Raw genomic sequence first — 19,368 nt, 5'->3', positions numbered from 1 at the left:
AGCGCTCCTCGCATGCGGCGGCGTATTTAAAATCACTTCTCCTATTGGTCCGTTCCCCTACCACCAAAATTTGTGGTCTTTGATACGGAACTGCCTATTGGCTGTTCCCCCTCCACCATTCTGACTTCCGCTTATCGTCCGCATGTCATTATTTTCCTCATAACACACGAAATACTAATTATAAATACCTTTCGAGTATGTCCCGTTGCGTTAAATATCTATTCGTCAAATTTTACTGCAATTCACTTTGTTAAATTACCACCTATAATTACACCATTGCCTTGCACTCGCCGGCTCCACATGCGACTGAACATGCAACGCCAAGATTTGTAACTTTATTGATATCCCGCGACTACCAGAAAGCACATCGTTATCTAACACTCCAGGTTCTGCCCACAAATGCGGTAATATTTAAAAGATTCTTAAATAAAACAACAAATAAACCGTTTAATATATTTTATTTTAAACAAATTAGCACAAAATTAGAGAAGTGGGAATTAATGCGGTATAAGAATATTATAAATGCCGAATTATAAATATTAATGGTATCAGTTTTGACATGTGCACTGCTTTCAAAGAAGTTGCTCCAACCAGGGAGTTGCCACATTAATATAGCATTTTTATATTGCATTGCAAGATTCATATTACTCTCTCATACTCTTCTGTTGGGCGTGGTGCCCCACCACCTTCTTGGTCTCTATCCTTTTTCTTTGAACCGGACACAATGTCATCAATTCTTAGTAGCAGTATCGCCGTCTGAAACAAAAAGAATGTTACAGGTAAACCATGGGCACCATGTACAGCACACTTTGGACAACATCATTGCCCACCTAATGTATTTTTTTTCCAAAACTGTTATATCAAATGTATTCATCATGAGTCTCAATTACCATTAACGTTTCAACTGACTTTGTCATGAATGTTGGCTTAAAACGCCTTGGTATCCATTTCACTAAGATATGTAATTCACAATCCTGCTCTTATAAAAAACTATTATCTGGTAATGAGATTTTGTCAACACTTGACGTTACATGTTGCATTGAAACTGAGCTGTGAAATAAATTAGTTTCATAGCATTGGATAGAAGCCATTTTCACCCAAAATAATTCTTAGGGGGCTATTCTCTTAAAGAATCGTGACCATGATGCATTAGAGGATATCCAGATATATTTGTCTGATATCTGCTGGCTACTATTTACCTCAACAGCTGTTTTATAAACTTGCATCTTGACGGACAGGGGTTCCCATATACCAAGATCTTTCATGCTTGCAAGCTGTCCTGTTACACCATCTATTCCCCACAATGTTTCCCCTGAAATAGACAACACAAAATCAGGTTAACATTCATGCTTTCAAAATCTTGCCATAAATTACGCAACATTTAGATGTGAGAACTGAAATTTCATAGCAGTTTATAATTACAAGCTATCACATGATGCTGCAAATGTACAATTAGCATGCTCCTCATTTACTAGTAACTAAGACGGACCATTGAAAACTAAGGCTCATAACTGGATATTGTAGTGTGTGTACATTAAACACAACTGAAGTAGTTAATTCTTACAAAAGAAAACATTCAGCAAATTATAATGTATTCAATTTTTAAATCAAAGGAAAATTTACCAGTAGCATGTTTTGCTCTCAGGGCTGTAAGGGTACGTATAGTATTGGCTCCACAGTTCTGTGCCAGGGTCCTAGGTATGACCTCAAGTGCCTGAGCAACAGCTCTGTATGGCCACTGTGCCACACCCTGCACGGATTTCCCCTTCTCGGTAAGTATCTGTAAAGATCAAATCAACAGTCACTGTAATGCCTTTCGAATTCCATACGATTCGCAATACTGCTTTCATCCACAAACACTACAAATTTCAAAATAGGGTGGGGTGGAAACATTGCTATTCCAAAATGATAACCACTTTTCCTTAAAACTAACTTGTGTCAGTGTTTGAGGGCAAACAAGACTTAGAATTTTGACACCTGAAATTAAAATTTTTTAATTCCAAACTTTAATTGCAACTCGTACACCGGTTTTTATTCACTTGCAATAGCTGTCTAAACATGACTCTGTTCACACCAGTCAAATTACTGCAAAAAAGTGTTAAAATACTCGGGGGCTTATTTTTCACCTAATAAGTTTCTTTTGCATGACAAACCAACCATTTACTTCACATAATATCATTACATAAACCTGAGTTTATTTTTTAACTTCTGGCCTATTTTTCTGTGTGCAGAAGATAGCATAGCAAAAAAAAACTTTCACAATAAGTTCAATGATGACTTAAGTGGTTTCATTTACATGGAATATTGCTAATAATAATTGTAGATCACACACTTTAATTTTGAAGACCCACACTATTGACACCCTACAAGATTTTGCACTTGCCACTTACCTTAAGGTTAATTTCATGGCCAAGTCTACAGATACTACTAAAAATAGAATATTCCACTAGTTCCAATCAAATACATGTAGATACTGTCTATTACTTGCCATAATGTGAAATACGGTAATGGTATTGAAAAGGGGAGAAAGATATTCGCCTGGGTTAAAAAAAAGGCGAGTTTTCACATGAAAGAGTCATTCAATCAAACCTTATTTTTACATGACTGGGGCATTTTTGATTCTTTCTCATGCCAAAATATTTAGCTAATTAATGCAAGTGGAGAGCAGTAGGCATAATGCAATGCAGCACTGGACTATCTTTATTAGGGAGAAACCTTACTGAACGTCAAACAAGTAAGCAGAATGGAGGTTAGGCATGGCCTTCCAACATCTGGGGAAAACCTTGCACAATCAGGCATACTATCCCAGAATATTGTCCAGTGAACTGCCACTGTCATCCACACCCGAATTACATCTTGCTATGGGGAACATTGAAAGTCAGTGATATCTATTATACAGTATACCATTTATGAAACAACTACAGACGTACCAACCAAACTCAAAGGAATAAGGTGGATTTGCTTCGGAGGCTTTTGCCACACTTAAAACCACCATTTCAGCTCGTTAGTGAAATTCTGGATTAATAAAGCACTATGATATTCAGAGTTCACCCAATGGTTAAGGCACCATTACCTCTTTCCTTGTCCTGCAATTAGTTTTCCATATTATCAATCAATTTTCCCAAAAGATGAAAACCAAATTTACATGATTGACAGCCTACCATTGAGAGAACACAATGCAAAGTGAAAAGTGGCTATAGCAAACACTAACAAAGTCAATCTTAAATGTTATTACAAGAGCCACTTCAGTGATTATATTTTGTGGTTCTACACACATACACAAAATAATATTCAAGCAGTTTGCTTAGGGTTTCGACAGAATTTGTATTTTACCGATTAACTGACTTGTTTAATAGACAACTACAGCAAAATAAATCTATATTTGTTATCATGTAATCAGATACTTTGTTGTTTGACACAGACTATAAGTAAAAATTATGAGATTATAATCACCTTCATATTATAATCATCTTAAATATCCAAATATGTTAATCATACCAACGAATGGTTATGAAAGATTACCGAATGCATTTACATACCAGAATAAAGAGTCATTTAAATACCTCACATAGAAATCTTGCAATAAAATGAACATAGTAGTTGGACTACCATGGATAATCATTAAATATTGCTAAAAGATACGTTGGGGGGGGGCTTTCATACCAGCCCTAGGTGGTCAGACCTCTTGGCCTGCAGGGTCAACTCACGTTTATTTGCCTGCAACATGCATACAGGAGAAAAGACCACCATAATAACAGTATGGGGTTCAACCATCCCAGCCCAAAATACTTTCACTTTGGTGTTCTAACGGGGATTATTGTAAATATGGCTAGGTTAATGGCCCACTACGAGGCTTAATACAAGGCTAGCTATACCTGCAACTCTTAAACCTATCCTTGAATTGACTAGAATTATGATGGAGTAGCAGCACTTGATTCTATTAATATGGGTCTTGGGTTTAAGCAGTCCTTTGCCAATGTGAAAATGGATATGAAACAATTAGATACAAGGAATTGAACTGATGATTAACAAGGTATTTTCAATAATATAGATAAACAAGGATTCCAGGAAATGTGGGTTAGGTTCCCAGTACATTTTTGGTACTCTGAATAATTTTCACAGCAATCATACAGTATTTTTACAGCCAACCTAATTACACCTACCACAAATGTGCCATTAAAGGAAACGAGATACCTATAAAAGAAGTGCGAGAATTGTGATAAATAATGAGAAACTTCACTTGCCTTTATTCTCATCAAACAAGATTTCAAACTGCCAAGACCAACATTATTTAGACTGCAAATCAATCAGCAAATTCATGAATGTCAGATATTCTATTGTATTCCAACCATTCCACATGGTAAAAAGAAACTATCTTGTATTTCTCCTATTGAGCATCAAATCCAAAAGCTTTTTCATATCTGTACGTCACCTGTACAGTCAGTTCATTGTTTAATCCCTCCCACTTAAGAAATGACTTTTAAAATAGTTAATTCTGTTAAGAAAAAAGAACAACACCCTTAGATAGAAAAGATAATAGCAAATCTTATTAAATAGCTACTTCAACAATTTCTTTGTACCACCTTCTTATAAGGATAACTTTTTGTTGTCAGTTCACATAGTTATTTTTTATTCCTATCACTCCCACAGTGAGAGTCATGCTAAGTTCCTCTATCAGACACATCATGATTGAGTGTGAGGGGTTAATGAGTTGAGATAATTTCAAATTCCAAACCATTTTCACCTATCCATGGGTGATGGTCCATCCATGGTCACTTGGATGTAGGAAGCAATGAGAGAAGGGCTACATAAGAAAATATTTACTTTTTAAATATTTACTATGACTTTTACACTAACTCTTCTGATCTCTTGCCAAAAGGGACAGGAACACCTTCACGCTCCTGACACTTTTGCCAGCATTGATCATGATTATCAAAAGAGATGAGTGCATTCCAATATTCACCATCAGCCCTGCAAGTTCTGCCCAAAATGGTACTGCTACAATTAAATGCTTTTACCGATGTAATCCAACAAGACACCACATTAGTTTTGTGGTCATGAAAGTCATTACTGTAATTTCATTAAGTGGAGATAATGGCAGAATGGTCGACCCTTTCTTTTGTTCATTAAATTTTTGAATTCCAAGGTTGACTATAATATATTTAGTAAAAATTAGTAAATTTTTAATTTAATCAGCACAATACCTTTTTGAATTAAGGTTCAAAACCAGTGCCATGCCTTCTTAGCAGTTGATCAATCAGACTGAATTGGGAATACTTTTAAGTTGAATTGGAAACAAATGAATATTTGAAATAGCATTAACATTATTGAGCAATCAAGAAAATAAATCAATAGAATGAAGAATTAACTGTCAATCATAAAGAAATCCCATTAACTTTAAGTTGAAAGATGTAAAGCTCACCAGCTGATAGACCCACCTCTGGTCTTCATTCACTCAAGCATTCATTAATACTAACCCATGAACATACTTAATTGTCCTAGATATTATCTTTTTTGGAAGAATTATTTCAACAACAAATGTAAGTGATAAACATATAGGAAAATGTACTTCTGCCAACAATGGAATTAGATTTCAAGTGAATTGCACCATGATTTTTTTCTACATTTCTAAAACATATAACATGATTGATTTCTTTAAAGGAGGCAAGTGTGGAATAGAGTATGAAATTGACTACGTAGAGACCCTCTGAGCTGCATCATTCAAATCTAGATCAATAATTACAGAAAATTCATGTGACAAAATTTAAGAAAAAGTGTAAGGCTAAATTACCAAACAGCAAAGCTAACGAAAATCTTCACTAATCTGTAAATGGTAAGTTTCCCTTTAGATTGAAATAGCAGAACATTATTGTTAACAATTTTACATTTTGGAAAGCAGTTGAATAATCATTAACATTGATGGAAATACCATTTCTAACTTTTTCACAGCTGAATTGTTTGATGATTCATCAAATGGCAGCAAGGATAAAAATTATTCTAGGGGACACTTAAAAATAACAAATGTACACAATACATTGGTCCTTAATCAACAAAAATCCCAATTTGAATATTACGCTGTGAAACAGAGAGACAGGCTGCTTCATGTAGAGAAGGTAATTTTTGAATCAACAAATTGGAGGCATTTATGCCATAACACTAAAGATTTTTTTCCTTTTTAATGCCTTAAACATTTCTTTCCAGGCATACATAGACGAGATTTTATTCTTACCCATCAACTACCTGAGCTAAAGCAAGCCCTTGACATGTATACAGCATCATTTGGAACTTTCTTTTTGCGAGTTACATATGCGTTATAACGAAATACCTTATAATTGGTAGTCTACCATTTAATGCAGGATGGATGAAGACAGCATCCCGAATTCCATGAAACTGTGGGAGATGCCACAACAGTAACTTTTGACAGAGTCATCTGCTTATATGCAAGCCTACATTTCTTAGCCTTGCCTAGTTAGACAAAGCCTAACACCTAACACTGCAAATAACTAACTGCAATTCAACATACCTTGACCTAACATTCCCATCCTTTTATTTCCCCTACCTCATCAGCTTAAAGTTATCCCCTTCATCACAGTCTTCAGCATTCCACTACTAATTAAAATAATCAGCATCCACCTACCCTGCCTCCTTTAGATTTCTCCCAACAACCCTCTCCCCTTCCTCACCAGGCCTAGATCCCTTTGTTACATTTGTTTACATTTCACTCATTTTACTTCTTTCATCATTATCTACAGCGACATCTCAATAGCCTTCAACCTATGAATATAATCTTGTGCCAATAAGTTTCCATGCCATACTAATGCATGACGTAGTGGAGCCATACCCTGTGAAAATTAAACTGTAGGGCAGATATGATGACTACTTAACAGAAACATTGTTTTCCTGTTATTGTTTAAAAACAAATAGTTTCAGCAGAGGCAGAGTTCGACACTTGACCATGTAAAATGATCCACAAAGAAGGCATACTACTCTACTACCACAGACTACTCAATTCATTAGATGTGTTTTATCAATGTCCAGGAGATACTTTAGCTATTTTACAGCTGATTTTTACCTTTTAATGACTTTTTTCATTAGTGTTGATATTGAACATGTCTTGCTTCTAACAATATCAAAAACTTGTACCCTCACCATTTGGAATACACTGCCCAAAATATTTTTTTGAAAATAAACATAGCTATAAATACAAATATTATGGTTACATTAAAAAAATTAAACGGCATTCATTCATTTGGGATTAATAACCAAACACTACACCTGCCTTTTACAACTCTTTCCAATTGAATAGTTGGTAGTATTTGGGGTCCTTTCATTTGGGAAATTTTCTTTTTAAACGTTTTTAATTAGTTACACTCCTGGGTTGTCTACTTCCACACAGATTTTAATTTTGTAAAATCATCTTGAAGACAGCAAATATATCGGGAGTTTGGAAGGAGGTCAATAGATACCAATGAGCAAAATATAATCACAATTTTTTCTGTTCCCTTGTCATGTGATAAGAGGTGCACATGAATATAGCACATTGCATGTACTTCATGCTTAAACCAAACCACTTAAATACGATATATTGATAGTAATACCCAATCTGCATTCTGGTACATTAGTTTATTCACAGCATTAACCCATGTTCAACCCATGTCCATAAAACTGGGGCAAATTCTGCGACAGTAACTTTTAACAGAGTCATCTGCTAACTGGCCATTACAATGCAACCATTTCAGAACGTCAAAATCACTGCTATGTTCCATCAATTATGAGAAGACCTCTGATTTAAGCTGATCTCCAAAAATATATCAAAGTTTTTCCTAAGTTAATTAAACTTTCCATAAATTCATTGTAATAGCTCAAACCTGGAAATATCAATTATTTGTGACAAATAATTGGTGTGCACTCATGCAAATATGGTATGTACATACAGGTTACCTTTGGTATGCTTTATGGGGATAGGGCTGGTTTAAGTACTGAATATTTTCTAACTAAAAATACTCCCTTATTAGTCACAACAAAAACAGTTTCCTTAAAACCAAAGTTCATTATATATTACAAGTGCAATGTTTGTTAACCAATAGTGTATCCAGAAATTTGCCAAGTTGGATGTTCATTCCACAGGTATCATTGTAATATGCAGTAATCTCTGCCTAACTTACAGTTATAACAAAAACGTTCACCTTCTACAGGTCACAAACAAATTCCCATTAAACAACAGGTAATAACAACATTTATGGATGGAGAAAGAATTGACTTAACTTTATATCCAGGGTAATTATATCGCATGCAATAAAAATAATTAAGATCATTGTCAATATGGCCTCATTGTTTCAAAAAAATTAGACTGTAGGCAGAATGGTGGCCTACAATTGTTTATGGTAAGTCAGAACTTGCAATAGCTTGTTTTATTTAACACAGCCCCAATAAATACTGTTCACGCTAATGTCACAGTTATATCAGTGGATTTTGATGATAGAAGGTATTGTTGCATAGAAGCTGTTAGGCCTAAAGTAATGGATGAAGTTTCACATTTGTAGTGGCACATCAGTGGAAAAACTTTTGAACTACATCTCTAAATTAAATATGATAGAAATGACACTTGGCAAAACTCACCTTTTTCAATTAATTATAAATATTTTGATTCTGATAAACATTTTGTGCCACATTGGCAAAAATATTTATCGGAGCAACTTGATCTGCATATGAAAATATCAGATACGACTTCCCAACTATTTCATTGCCTTTGCACAATAACAGCACAACAAATATGGGAGTATTCTATCGTAATCTAACCCAAAATATCACGATAAATCGATAAAACTAATACAAATATTTTAGTTAAAAAAACTTGAAAATCATTAAGATTGATTTCATGATTTCATTACATAAAACTGAATTAAAATATTCATTCATACACTTCCTATTGACCACATACTAAAATAGTTATATAAATTGTTTACTAACATATTAAATATTGCTTGAAGTATTTTCACCCTTTCATAAATGGACATCTCCGTGCACGAATTTTTCAGGGTATTTTTCCTCTGGATTGTCCACTTACACAGACTAAATTTGATTTTTGGTCTTTCTTGGATCACATTAAAGAGGTTACCAAAATAAGTTTATTGTTATCACTTACATGAGTTGACACTAGGACCAGAAAAATGGATGTGATTACAATGAATCATGCTACCAAGGTACATCCAAAAGAGAATCCTTTGTATTTTTGAACAATAAGAAGTATAGTGAAATTTAGAGTTACTGTGAAATTGAAAAATTTAATTAAATCCATTTCAGCAAGTTAAAATTCCGAAGGAGTCTTTTGCATGAAGTCAGGAGTCAGTTTGCTTGAATGAAAACATCATTTAATATTTGCTTCATTAAAACCTCATATGCAAAGGAAATACTTAATACTAGAAATGTAAATTGTGGATAATCAAAAGAAATATCCGGCGGGTTAGAACTGCAGAACTCAAAACATAGTTAGAGTCATGGCAAGTAGGAATCACATACAAATGTGACAGTGCATGGTACTGTAAAATTGCCTGGTTTAGGAAAATATTAAGTACTGTCACTGTAGTTTAAATTACTTCAAAACATACAGCATTTCCAAAAAACTCAATATGGAGCTGCTACCCTCGCTGCCATCACCACTGAAAACACCTATTTCATTCATTCTCCAGCACCAAAAGAGGTGAGTTTATTGCACTAAAATTTTCCTCATAACACTTAGCTTTATGAATTACTACTTTTCTATCTACAGTCAATGCATTATGGGAACCAATTGGCATATTTAATTATGGAATTAAAATGCAGCTTCCCAATTCATCGCGCACCACAGAGATTTCCAAATGACTGATGTAGTTGTAGTAGGCTTTATTGACTTGTATTACCTTATTAATACGGATTCAAAATATGAATGGAATATAGCACAGGTTGAAAAGGTGTTAGTATGCAGTAGAACTTATACCTGGTAGTACAAAACAAGTGGTGACACACTTGACAGCATTGTATCCTATTTTTCAGAGGGATTCAAAATTTTGCAATGACAAAATAAGAATCTTGGGCCAAAGGATGTTTGGTTTTAAATCCAGTCTTTAAATGATTGAAGACCAAATTAATGATTTGGAGAGGCAAACTGCTGAGGTTATTTGTGTCAATGGGGACAGGTGGGTAATTTCAGTAAATGTAGAATGCACATGGAAGATAGTGGCAAGACCATCAAAGATGCCCATAAACTACCCTAGGTAAAACGTGGTGACAGGCCCACAGTTTGATACCCTATCTAATGGATAACATTGCCCACCTTGGGTGAACTCTCCTCCACATGGCACCCAAAGTAAGGTTCAGAATAAGTTTTAAAAATGGTCCCATTAGGATTCAAACCAGGGCTCTCTGGGGAGCATCCCATTCCCCTACCCACTGGGATACCAAACCCAATTATTTTCATCAAGTAATAAATAAATAACAGTGACCTTTTATATTAAGTTTAGACACTGACTAACACTGTTGCATTTCTTGGCACTTAAAAACTTAAGTAAAAAATTTACATATACCACATAAATAACTCCTAAGCTTTCTCTTTACATCCTTTTCTACCCTTTATTTCATATCCTTGGCCCCTTGGGGTGGGTAATTCAGTATGGCAGTTACCACACCAACTTCATCTCCCAAATGATGGATTAAGTTATCATCAAATATGAGGATTGCTTAGATGAAACTCTTGGACACTGAAGTTCATCCCTTTTGTCTAAGGGAAAAAAAGACATCTTTCAGTCAGGATCTGTGCCTCTACTCATGTACAAACCTGTGCCACAGCCATCTCAGTGGCACCACCGCCTGGTACCAGCCTTGGGTAAAGCATGATGTTCCTAGCAACTTGCAAGGCATCCTGCAGATTCCTTTCAGTTTCATTCAGGACATCCTTACTTGCCCCACGAAGTAAAATGGTGCACGCTTTGGGATCTTGGCATTCTGTCACAAAACAGAAGTACTCATCTCCTAACTGAAAAAGAAATCCAAAGGCTTGGGATACACAATTTAACTAATAAGCACCTACTAATTCTAAGAATCAATTATTATTTCACAAGGGTATTCTTTCAGGTAGGTTTTGAATAAGACACACAAACAATGGCTTACTCTGTAAGCATAACCTTACACCAAACCATGTGATACCCTACTTAACAGTCAACTTTTTTCATTCTGAATACTTTTTCCTCCTTTCATTCCACCTCACATACCTAATTCCCTCGCCCTCCACCTTGCTTGACAAACCTCCTCTAAATCAATTTCCAACATTCTATCTACAATCAAAATTTCCTAAATTTACATTTCTTGCTGTTATTCGAATTTGGTGATGGAATGCTGAATTACTAAATAACTGATTCTAACCATCACCAATAATGGCTATAGCTAAACATTTCACTTTTACACAGCTTTTATTAACCAGTTAGCAGTACAAGAAGAATGAACAAATCTAGAAGGGATGATTGAGATGAAAAGAGAGAAAAAAATTACACAAAGTTAACATGGACTTTTGGAGAAGATCATACAGAGAACCAAAAGATGAAATTAGTCATTGGCCAAATCTTCTAAGGGCCGCAAATACATGAAGAAATTCCAAGGGATGGAAAGTTCTATGTCCTAAGGTGCTTATTTATCCGAGCAGTTGTACATGGTTTTAACAAGTAACAAAGATAAAAGTGACATTAATAAATTATAACAATAGAACTGGCAAGGAAGCCCTGTTATAGGCAATACCCCTCTTCAGGGTCTAAAACTGTTGGAAGGGATGGAAAAAAAGAGAAGACCTCATTTGAAGGTGGGCAAATAATCAGGATGTAGTAAGGGAAAATCTTCACTAGTCTTATGTTTTGCCTACCTGCTTCATGAACACATTTGACAATTGAAATCGTTTAACTTACTTCAGAAACATGACAACATTCTCTAAACAACTACATAGTTTAGGTATCAAGATACAAAAACAGTAGAAAAATGATTCATTATGATCCTAGACATATTGGTTAGATACTGTACTGCCATTATACTTATTTCATCAATTTATTTAAGGCAAGGACATAACTTTTTATACATGCTTGTCCTTACACAGAAGGTTACCTAGGCTGTTCAGATCTGTTCATTTTTAATAGCAAGTACCTACTATTGAGGCCTGACCCTTAGATACATAAATATCGAGACAAAGGCTTGCAGTATCATTTTTTCACGGGTCTTTGGAGTGGATCAGATTACATGGATGAAGTACGACCTATCATTTCGCAGTCAGCTGATTTAGGTAAATTTTGAAGGAACAATTACTTTGTCCAAGTTTTCTCATTTTTAAATATCTATTTTTTATTGCATTGAAACCTTAAATTTATAGCTGGGGTTCAAAATATTTAAGTAGTCTATTTCCATCCAGTATAAAGAAATAATAATACCACTTGTTCTTTTCAACATATACGTAGAAGAAGGGGAAGAACATGGGAGGAACATGGGAGGCATGGGAAGAACAAGAGATAGGAATTAAAGTATGAGGGTACGTTTGGCAATAGAGGCAGGAAAAGGATAGGCTTTGGAAAGAATGAAGGGACATAGAAAGTATTCCGAATTAAAGAAGTTTAATGCTGTGTGGGGTATCACGTTGTCCTTCTGGACAGAGTTGGGATGTGTAGTGATGATCACTGTACATCCATCAAAACCCACCTTCAATCAACATTAATGATAAAAAAATCAAATCAATTTCTTCATGCAATCAGGTGCAATAAAAAAGAATTAACATAAAAAAATTATAGATCAACTATTCATAATATGTTATACTTCTTGTAGAATACCCAACTTGGCTTGATTTTCAAAGTTTATGTCTCAATTCAATCTTAGTTACAAATATTATGCTCCTTTAAAATGAAATGGAACTTTATGGGATATAAAATACACTCTTAAAGGAAAAACAAAATCATACTTTCTTGAGACATCACAATAGGAATAAACATTCATGATTTATTGCTTTATTAACTGAACACTTAATGTCAAAAAAAAATAGAATTCCATTACCTTTTTAATTTCAAAGAGGCCAGCACCCTTCCCTACATCTTCTTCCTTAAGCTCTTCCGTCCGGTTCACCACTGTCGCTCCACACGCTCGGGCAATTCTGTTGTTGTCTGACTTCCTTAACCTTCGGAGAGCAGTGATGCCAGCCTACTCATCAGAAAATATCAAATTAAAATAAGTACACACTGTAGCAAAATATGATCTAAACAGAAAAAAATAATGAGTAGAAATGATATATTCTGTGGGTACATCACCTTCACAAAATAATGCTGGGCTAAATCTGATATTCCTTTCTCTGTAAAAACAACATCAGGTTTCATTCTAATCACATCCTCACATAGTTTTTGAACATGTTCTTCTTCAATCTGCAGCATTTTGGTGAAATCATCCTCTTTCATGATTTCAACATTAGTCTGCAATAAAGGAAACATGCTAATTACATTAGGAAGCTCAAAGGCATATTTACTATGAATCATAATAATAAAAATAAACATGGCTTGCAAAAATCCCAAAGGTTATGATACTCCTGAAATCCCTTGCATAATAATGTTACTTTGCCCTCTTATGAAGTATTGACCAGTTAAATAAATCATCAAAAATGCTGGCAGTCTCATGCATAACATATGCATTAACCTCGTAAAAAAATCATTTTGACTAGTGGAGAATAGGATAAAAGATATCATAACTTCCAGCCTGCTTTTTGCCAGCCAATAGAAAGCCCTATTATCTTTGAAAAAAACTAAAGGAAATTTCCAAGGAAGTTAAGACAAATTAAATGTTTTTACCCATGAGCAGATAGTCCTTGGTATTGTACAGTAATGAAGAAAATATCCCCATATTAATTTCAAAGGGGCAAAATAATTGATGTAATACAAAACTATCCATATATGTAATGCAGGCTTTATTTTCCATATATTTAATGGAGCATTAGCAGTAAAAATTACTGCTAATACTCAATTAAATACTCTTAAGTTTAATATCAGGCATGACAATATCCTAGTGTATGTAAAACTGTGTTCCAAATTTACAAAATCAACTTTATTTATACGTAGTCAGTTACCTGGCTTTCACCCTTCTTGTATTCAAGTGGGCAATCCAACAGGATAATCCTTGGGTTCTTGATGTACCTTTTCATTTTCGGATGTGTCACATCCTTGTTTATCATAACTCCAGGAAGAATGCATGAGTCTTCCATGCTGCCACCAGGAATCTGTAAGTATATCAAAGTTCCTCTTTTAGCAACGCAATGATGAGAAAGAAAAAGTTGCAAGCTCGATAGGAGGCACACATTCAAATCTGGTTCATCTGTAGTGCATTTCAGCTCAAACCACTGCATTTCTGTCACAAAAAGAAATATTTGTAATATATTATTTATAATGGAATCACCCTTCTGCAACTAAAGTGATATTTATTGACCTGGGCATGGCCTTACCCATAAATCACAATCAATCACTCCAAAATACAGTGAAATACCATATCTGGTTGAATAGAAGTGACCCCTGAAATTTGCTAACATATTAGGGAAAAACTTAATTTTTGAAAATTTTGCACACTTTGTCATGTATAATATACACATTATATTATCTTATGATTTAGGACTGATTTCAGGCTGACTGACTTAGAGAAGAGAAAAAATCAAATCCTGGTAACTATTTTCACTACATCAACAGAATAGAAACAACACAATAGCAGGGCATAAAATCCTGGTTAACATAAAATGCAGGCAAGGTTTGTTCACTCCAGCTCCTATAGTTTTCAATGCATGAATATTTTTACATTGTACATGAAAAAGAAGAGCAGGGTTACCATATGAATATCATTAGTTTATTCTTGGATTTGCTCAAGTTCATCCTGACCCCCTGCTGTGAGCTTTTAAAGTACTTAACTCTCATTTGAATTTGAACTCCCGAGTGGGGTTCGTTACAGCCAAAAAATGGAAACAATTTCTTTTCGATTATCACTTTTAAGTACCTGCAAGTGGGCAAATTTCCAAAACCGGTCCACCCTCAACAAAATTTCACCTGAAAACTGGAATGACAGACCAATCCCATCAGTCCGCTCCCACAAACAGAATGAATGGGAAGGATGTACATTAAAAAAGCTGAAATATCTGATCTGGAAGATGAGTCCTTTGGAAAGACTAAGCTCATAGTTAGTGACCTATATCTATATGATAGCAGCTTAGCAATAAGTTTGACAAGATATTTCTATGGTATTTCAGATAATTCACCATTCAGGCATATGGCAACACGTTTTTATCTACACACAAAAAACAGCTTTCAATAATGGAAAAACTTGAAAAAACTTGGATCTTGTATAATCAGGGATGGGGCTCACATATTACATTATTATTATTTGGCAGGATTAGTAGGCTATTTGGTGAAAGTAAGACTTCATATAGTACTATGATAGAAATATAATGAAAACATAGAAGGCACACCAATGGAAAAAAGCATCATTAAGTAACCTATTCCTTATAATCATTAGGATCACCATATTTGGCAGAGTTAATATTGCTTCCCTCTGCACTCATTACGGGTAGTTTATAGAACAAGTACCACTTTAAAAAAGTCTTATTTATTCATCTAGTAAAAATTTACTGCCCATAAACATTCACCAGATGGAATAAGGATTTTCAAATGATTTTTCACAACCCCTCAACATGCCAAAAAATCTTGTGCACGATCGTAGCATCACTAACTCATATTACAAAAAAGCCCCCATAGTTGTTACTGATGTACATACACTCATCTTTATACAAAATTTGTGCCCAATGTGTTATATTTTTGTCTTTATTCTAACAATTTCCTGACACACTAAATTGATTTGTACTATTTACACACCTACAAAATATTTATCCTGAAACTAATAAATATCATTATTTAAAGTACTCCTATTCATTCGAATGACATTTCTGATGAATGTCTGATACTGGACTCTCCAATAAGACAGGGCACTCAATTTTTACTTTACCTTCTCAACTTTTGCATATCGTTTGATGTCAATCTCCCGCCGTCCATTTTCTTCCAGCATCACCGTCTTTACAGCATCCAAAGCAATGCTGCATGCAATGGAGGACCACTTTCCAATGAACTTGGTGCCAACACAAGAATTCAGAACTTCAACCATTTTCTCCTTATCACTTGGGTCCAATGGAATGCTGCAAAAACATTGTAACATACAATATTCAAAAACTTTTCAACATCAGGTGTACATGTTTAGAGACAAAAAATTCTCAGCTTACTTTGTTAAAAACACCATCAAACCACCATAATATCACTAATTCAGCATGCGAAACCGCTTAGCTTATAATAACAATAAACAGCTATTAATGTCTCCAAACTAGTTAATTAACGATTGACTGAAGTAACATCTTTACTCAGTATTTGTGGAAAAACCAATTGCCTGATTATGCGGTCATTTTATGGCATATTTAAACAAAATGTTAACATTATCATTTCCCCCAATTCACTTAATAAATTGACGTAATGACCAGTCTCTATGTACAATTATTTTCTTCGGTGGTGTTTATAATGAACTATGAATAATTCTGAATGGAAATGCTGAACCCCCATCTCCTGCCCACATTATTTACTAGTGTCTTTGTCGTAGATAAAAATAACAATATCAATACAAATTTGCGCTTGCAAAATGTTGAAATTGCAAGCAATTACCATTACAATTTCTGTCAAATCGTTCGGGAATTGAAACAATTACGGCAACACATAAAATAACTGAATGACATTAACATATCCACCATTTAAAAAGCGAGAACTGTCATCACGAAAATGTCAACAACAAAAACACTAAACAATGAGTTCATATTTCGCATCTCAGAAATTACCAATACAATTACCACCGCCAGTACGCCAATTTATGGCGTACATCTATGGCCATATCCTAGTACCCATATGTTAGAAAACGGCATCGTAGGAGTTTAAGTAGCTCTCTAATTGTGCAAAATATCTCAATTTATTATGTAATGATCACAAAATCATCCATATATTAACCCTTAGGCACGTATTGCTCATATTTACACGGCAAAAGGTTTGGTAGTACAACCATGCATGCAAAAATAACCTATCACCGAATGTTTGGTTAAGCGAATAAATAACCTCCGTTTCTATCTAACACTTTATAACAATATGCCACCTAGACTTAACGTACCTAATGTCTTGAAGGCTTGCTGTCATATCTTCAAGCGCTTGTCGATACGCTCTGATGATAACGGTGGGATGTATTTGTTGCTCAAGAAACTGCTCCGCTATTCCCAGCATTTCTCCAGCCAAAACAATCACTGAAGTAGTTCCATCTCCAACCTAAGACGCGAAAGATATTATTAAGTTTTTCCTCCAATTCCCGACACTAACCCTTGATTTACTTTCATAGTCATACCTCCTCGTCTTGCGTCCTGGCTATTTCAATCATAGATTTTCCAGCAGGGTGCTGCACTGTTATTTCCCTCAGTATGGCATTACCGTCATTAGTCATGACAATACCACCCATTGGGTCCATAAGCATCTTTAGCATGGCCTGTGGGCCAAGGCACGTTCGGATCACATCTGCGATTGCCTGTATAATTCATAACTCTATTAGTACCTCATTATCTAACTCAATTTTATAATATACAAAACAAATCGACCAATAGAATACTATGCAAAAATGTAATTAGGATTCGTGAGGCCTTTTACAAAGTTTTAAGTTATAATCGACCTCGTGGGTTGACAGTAGGAGCTGCCATTTTGGTTATTACCTTTCCGGCATTTATGTTTTCTATTTGGACTTTCCTGCCGGACTCTCTCTTTGTATTTTGGCCTAAGGATGAAATTAAGATGTTATTAATGAAAAATTTTAATTTCCTACGGAGATAATCACAATTTCAAAGCAAATACTCACTTAAAACCAAAATAGGAGCAGCACCTGGACCAAACATCTTCACGTTTTCCTCTCGAAATTTCAGCGGAAAGTGACATCTTACGGGGAAAATATGCCAATGACGCATTTCGACTGTCACGTTTTCAGCTTACACCGACGCGCGCTATTTTGAATTTGAAAGTGATTGAAAGGAACTATTGATTCATATAATGGTAATCCTTATTTTCAAGTAAAACCACCATAAATAACTTTCTTAATTACCTGCCAATCGTTTTTATGGGGTTTTGAATCTCTATTAAGACATTAATCTAAAATAATTGAAAGATCAGAATAAAGAAATTATCTTCCATGTCTTCAAATTGTTAGATACTATTTTTACCGCGATTTAAACAAAGATTGTTTGGTTCAAGTTATTATTTATAATTTTAGTATTTCAAAGTAATAAATAATTTTCCTTAAAAGTTAATAGAAGTATTTAATTTTTGAGCAATGGAATATTTTACTTTGCCTGACTGCGTGCATTAGTGTATTACCTTTGGTATATCTTAATAACCCTATAACCCTATCGAAAAATTATGACCTTTTACAGATCGATCATTAAATTACTAAAATGTTATGTACCATCTCGGAAGTGTTTTGGACCAACACGGTCAAAGTAGTAGGGACGTAAGGAGAAGAATTGCGCTAGGAAAAGAGGCTTTCACAAGGAGGAGGGAGTTGATGAGAGGGACGTTGAGTAAGGATATTAAGAAAAGACTCGTAAAAACTTTGATATGGAGCGTAGCTATGTACGGTGCGGAAACGTGGTCATTGAAGCAGGAGGATAGACGTAGATTGGAGGCTTTTGAAATGTGGGTTTGGAGAAGAATGGAGAAGGTGAAATGGACAGAGAAGAAAAGGAAGTACTTGGTATGGTGGGCGAAGAGATGGGTTTGTTGGGAGAAATCCTGTGGAGGCAGGAAAAGTGGATAAAGGGTGTATTGACCGGCAGTGGGATGTTGAAGACTGTGATAGAGGGGAGAATGTTAGGCAAACGAGGAAAGGGAAGGAACAGGATAGGGATGTTGGACGGGATGAAGGGAGGAAGAAACTACTCAGAGATGAAGAGGGACCTGTTGTAGAATGGGATGTTGTGTTTTGCTAGGGGTCACAAATTATTTAATTAGTAATTATGTCCATCCAAAAACCTACCTTTTCCGGTAGATTACCTTATAATAAATGTACCATACCATTGATTTCTGAAAAAAATGTGTACAATTGTGAATAGCATGTGATACTTGAAACGAAACTGTGGTCCTATGGTTCGTCTTAAAGATACCTCGCATACCTTTAATTATGAATTAAATACAGCGAATGTAGTCATGAGGATGGGAAATTAGAATGTGTAAATATGATCTGGGGGAAATCATAGGTTTAATTGTAGCGTTCTTTTAACATGTA

General features: G+C 35.0%; 1 protein-coding gene across 1 annotated transcript; it reads right to left on the bottom strand.

Moving 5' to 3' along the window:
• Window positions 1-451: 451 nt before the first annotated feature.
• On the bottom strand, window positions 452-18,007 carry CCT3 (chaperonin containing TCP1 subunit 3). The gene is made up of 12 exons (XM_071593519.1): window positions 17,950-18,007; window positions 17,807-17,868; window positions 17,449-17,625; window positions 17,221-17,372; window positions 16,027-16,213; window positions 14,114-14,263; window positions 13,308-13,466; window positions 13,057-13,200; window positions 10,814-11,011; window positions 1,624-1,780; window positions 1,200-1,312; window positions 452-756 (listed from the first exon to the last, which is right to left on the bottom strand). The coding sequence occupies exons 1-12, from the start codon at window positions 17,984-17,986 to the stop codon at window positions 640-642; spliced, it is 1,653 nt and encodes a 550-aa protein (XP_071449620.1). The 5' UTR covers window positions 17,987-18,007; the 3' UTR covers window positions 452-639.
• Window positions 18,008-19,368: the final 1,361 nt, after the last annotated feature.

This window comes from Hetaerina americana, unplaced genomic scaffold (genome assembly GCF_022747635.1).
Source record: "Hetaerina americana unplaced genomic scaffold, ioHetAmer1.1.p SCAF_6, whole genome shotgun sequence".
NCBI classification, from domain to species: domain Eukaryota; kingdom Metazoa; phylum Arthropoda; class Insecta; order Odonata; family Calopterygidae; genus Hetaerina; species Hetaerina americana.
This window is presented reverse-complemented; position numbering and strand designations above follow the sequence as displayed.

Excerpts from the sequence above, each read along its gene's own strand:
- CCT3 (XM_071593519.1), bottom strand. The coding sequence starts at position 17,986 with ATGTTTGGTCCAGGTGCTGCTCCTATTTTGGTTTTAA. Across the intron at positions 17,626-17,806 it reads AAAACATAAATGCCGGAAAG|GCAATCGCAGATGTGATCCG; the intron begins GTAATAACCAAA and ends TGAATTATACAG. Across the intron at positions 14,264-16,026 it reads GATATGCAAAAGTTGAGAAG|ATTCCTGGTGGCAGCATGGA; the intron begins GTAAAGTAAAAA and ends ATATACTTACAG.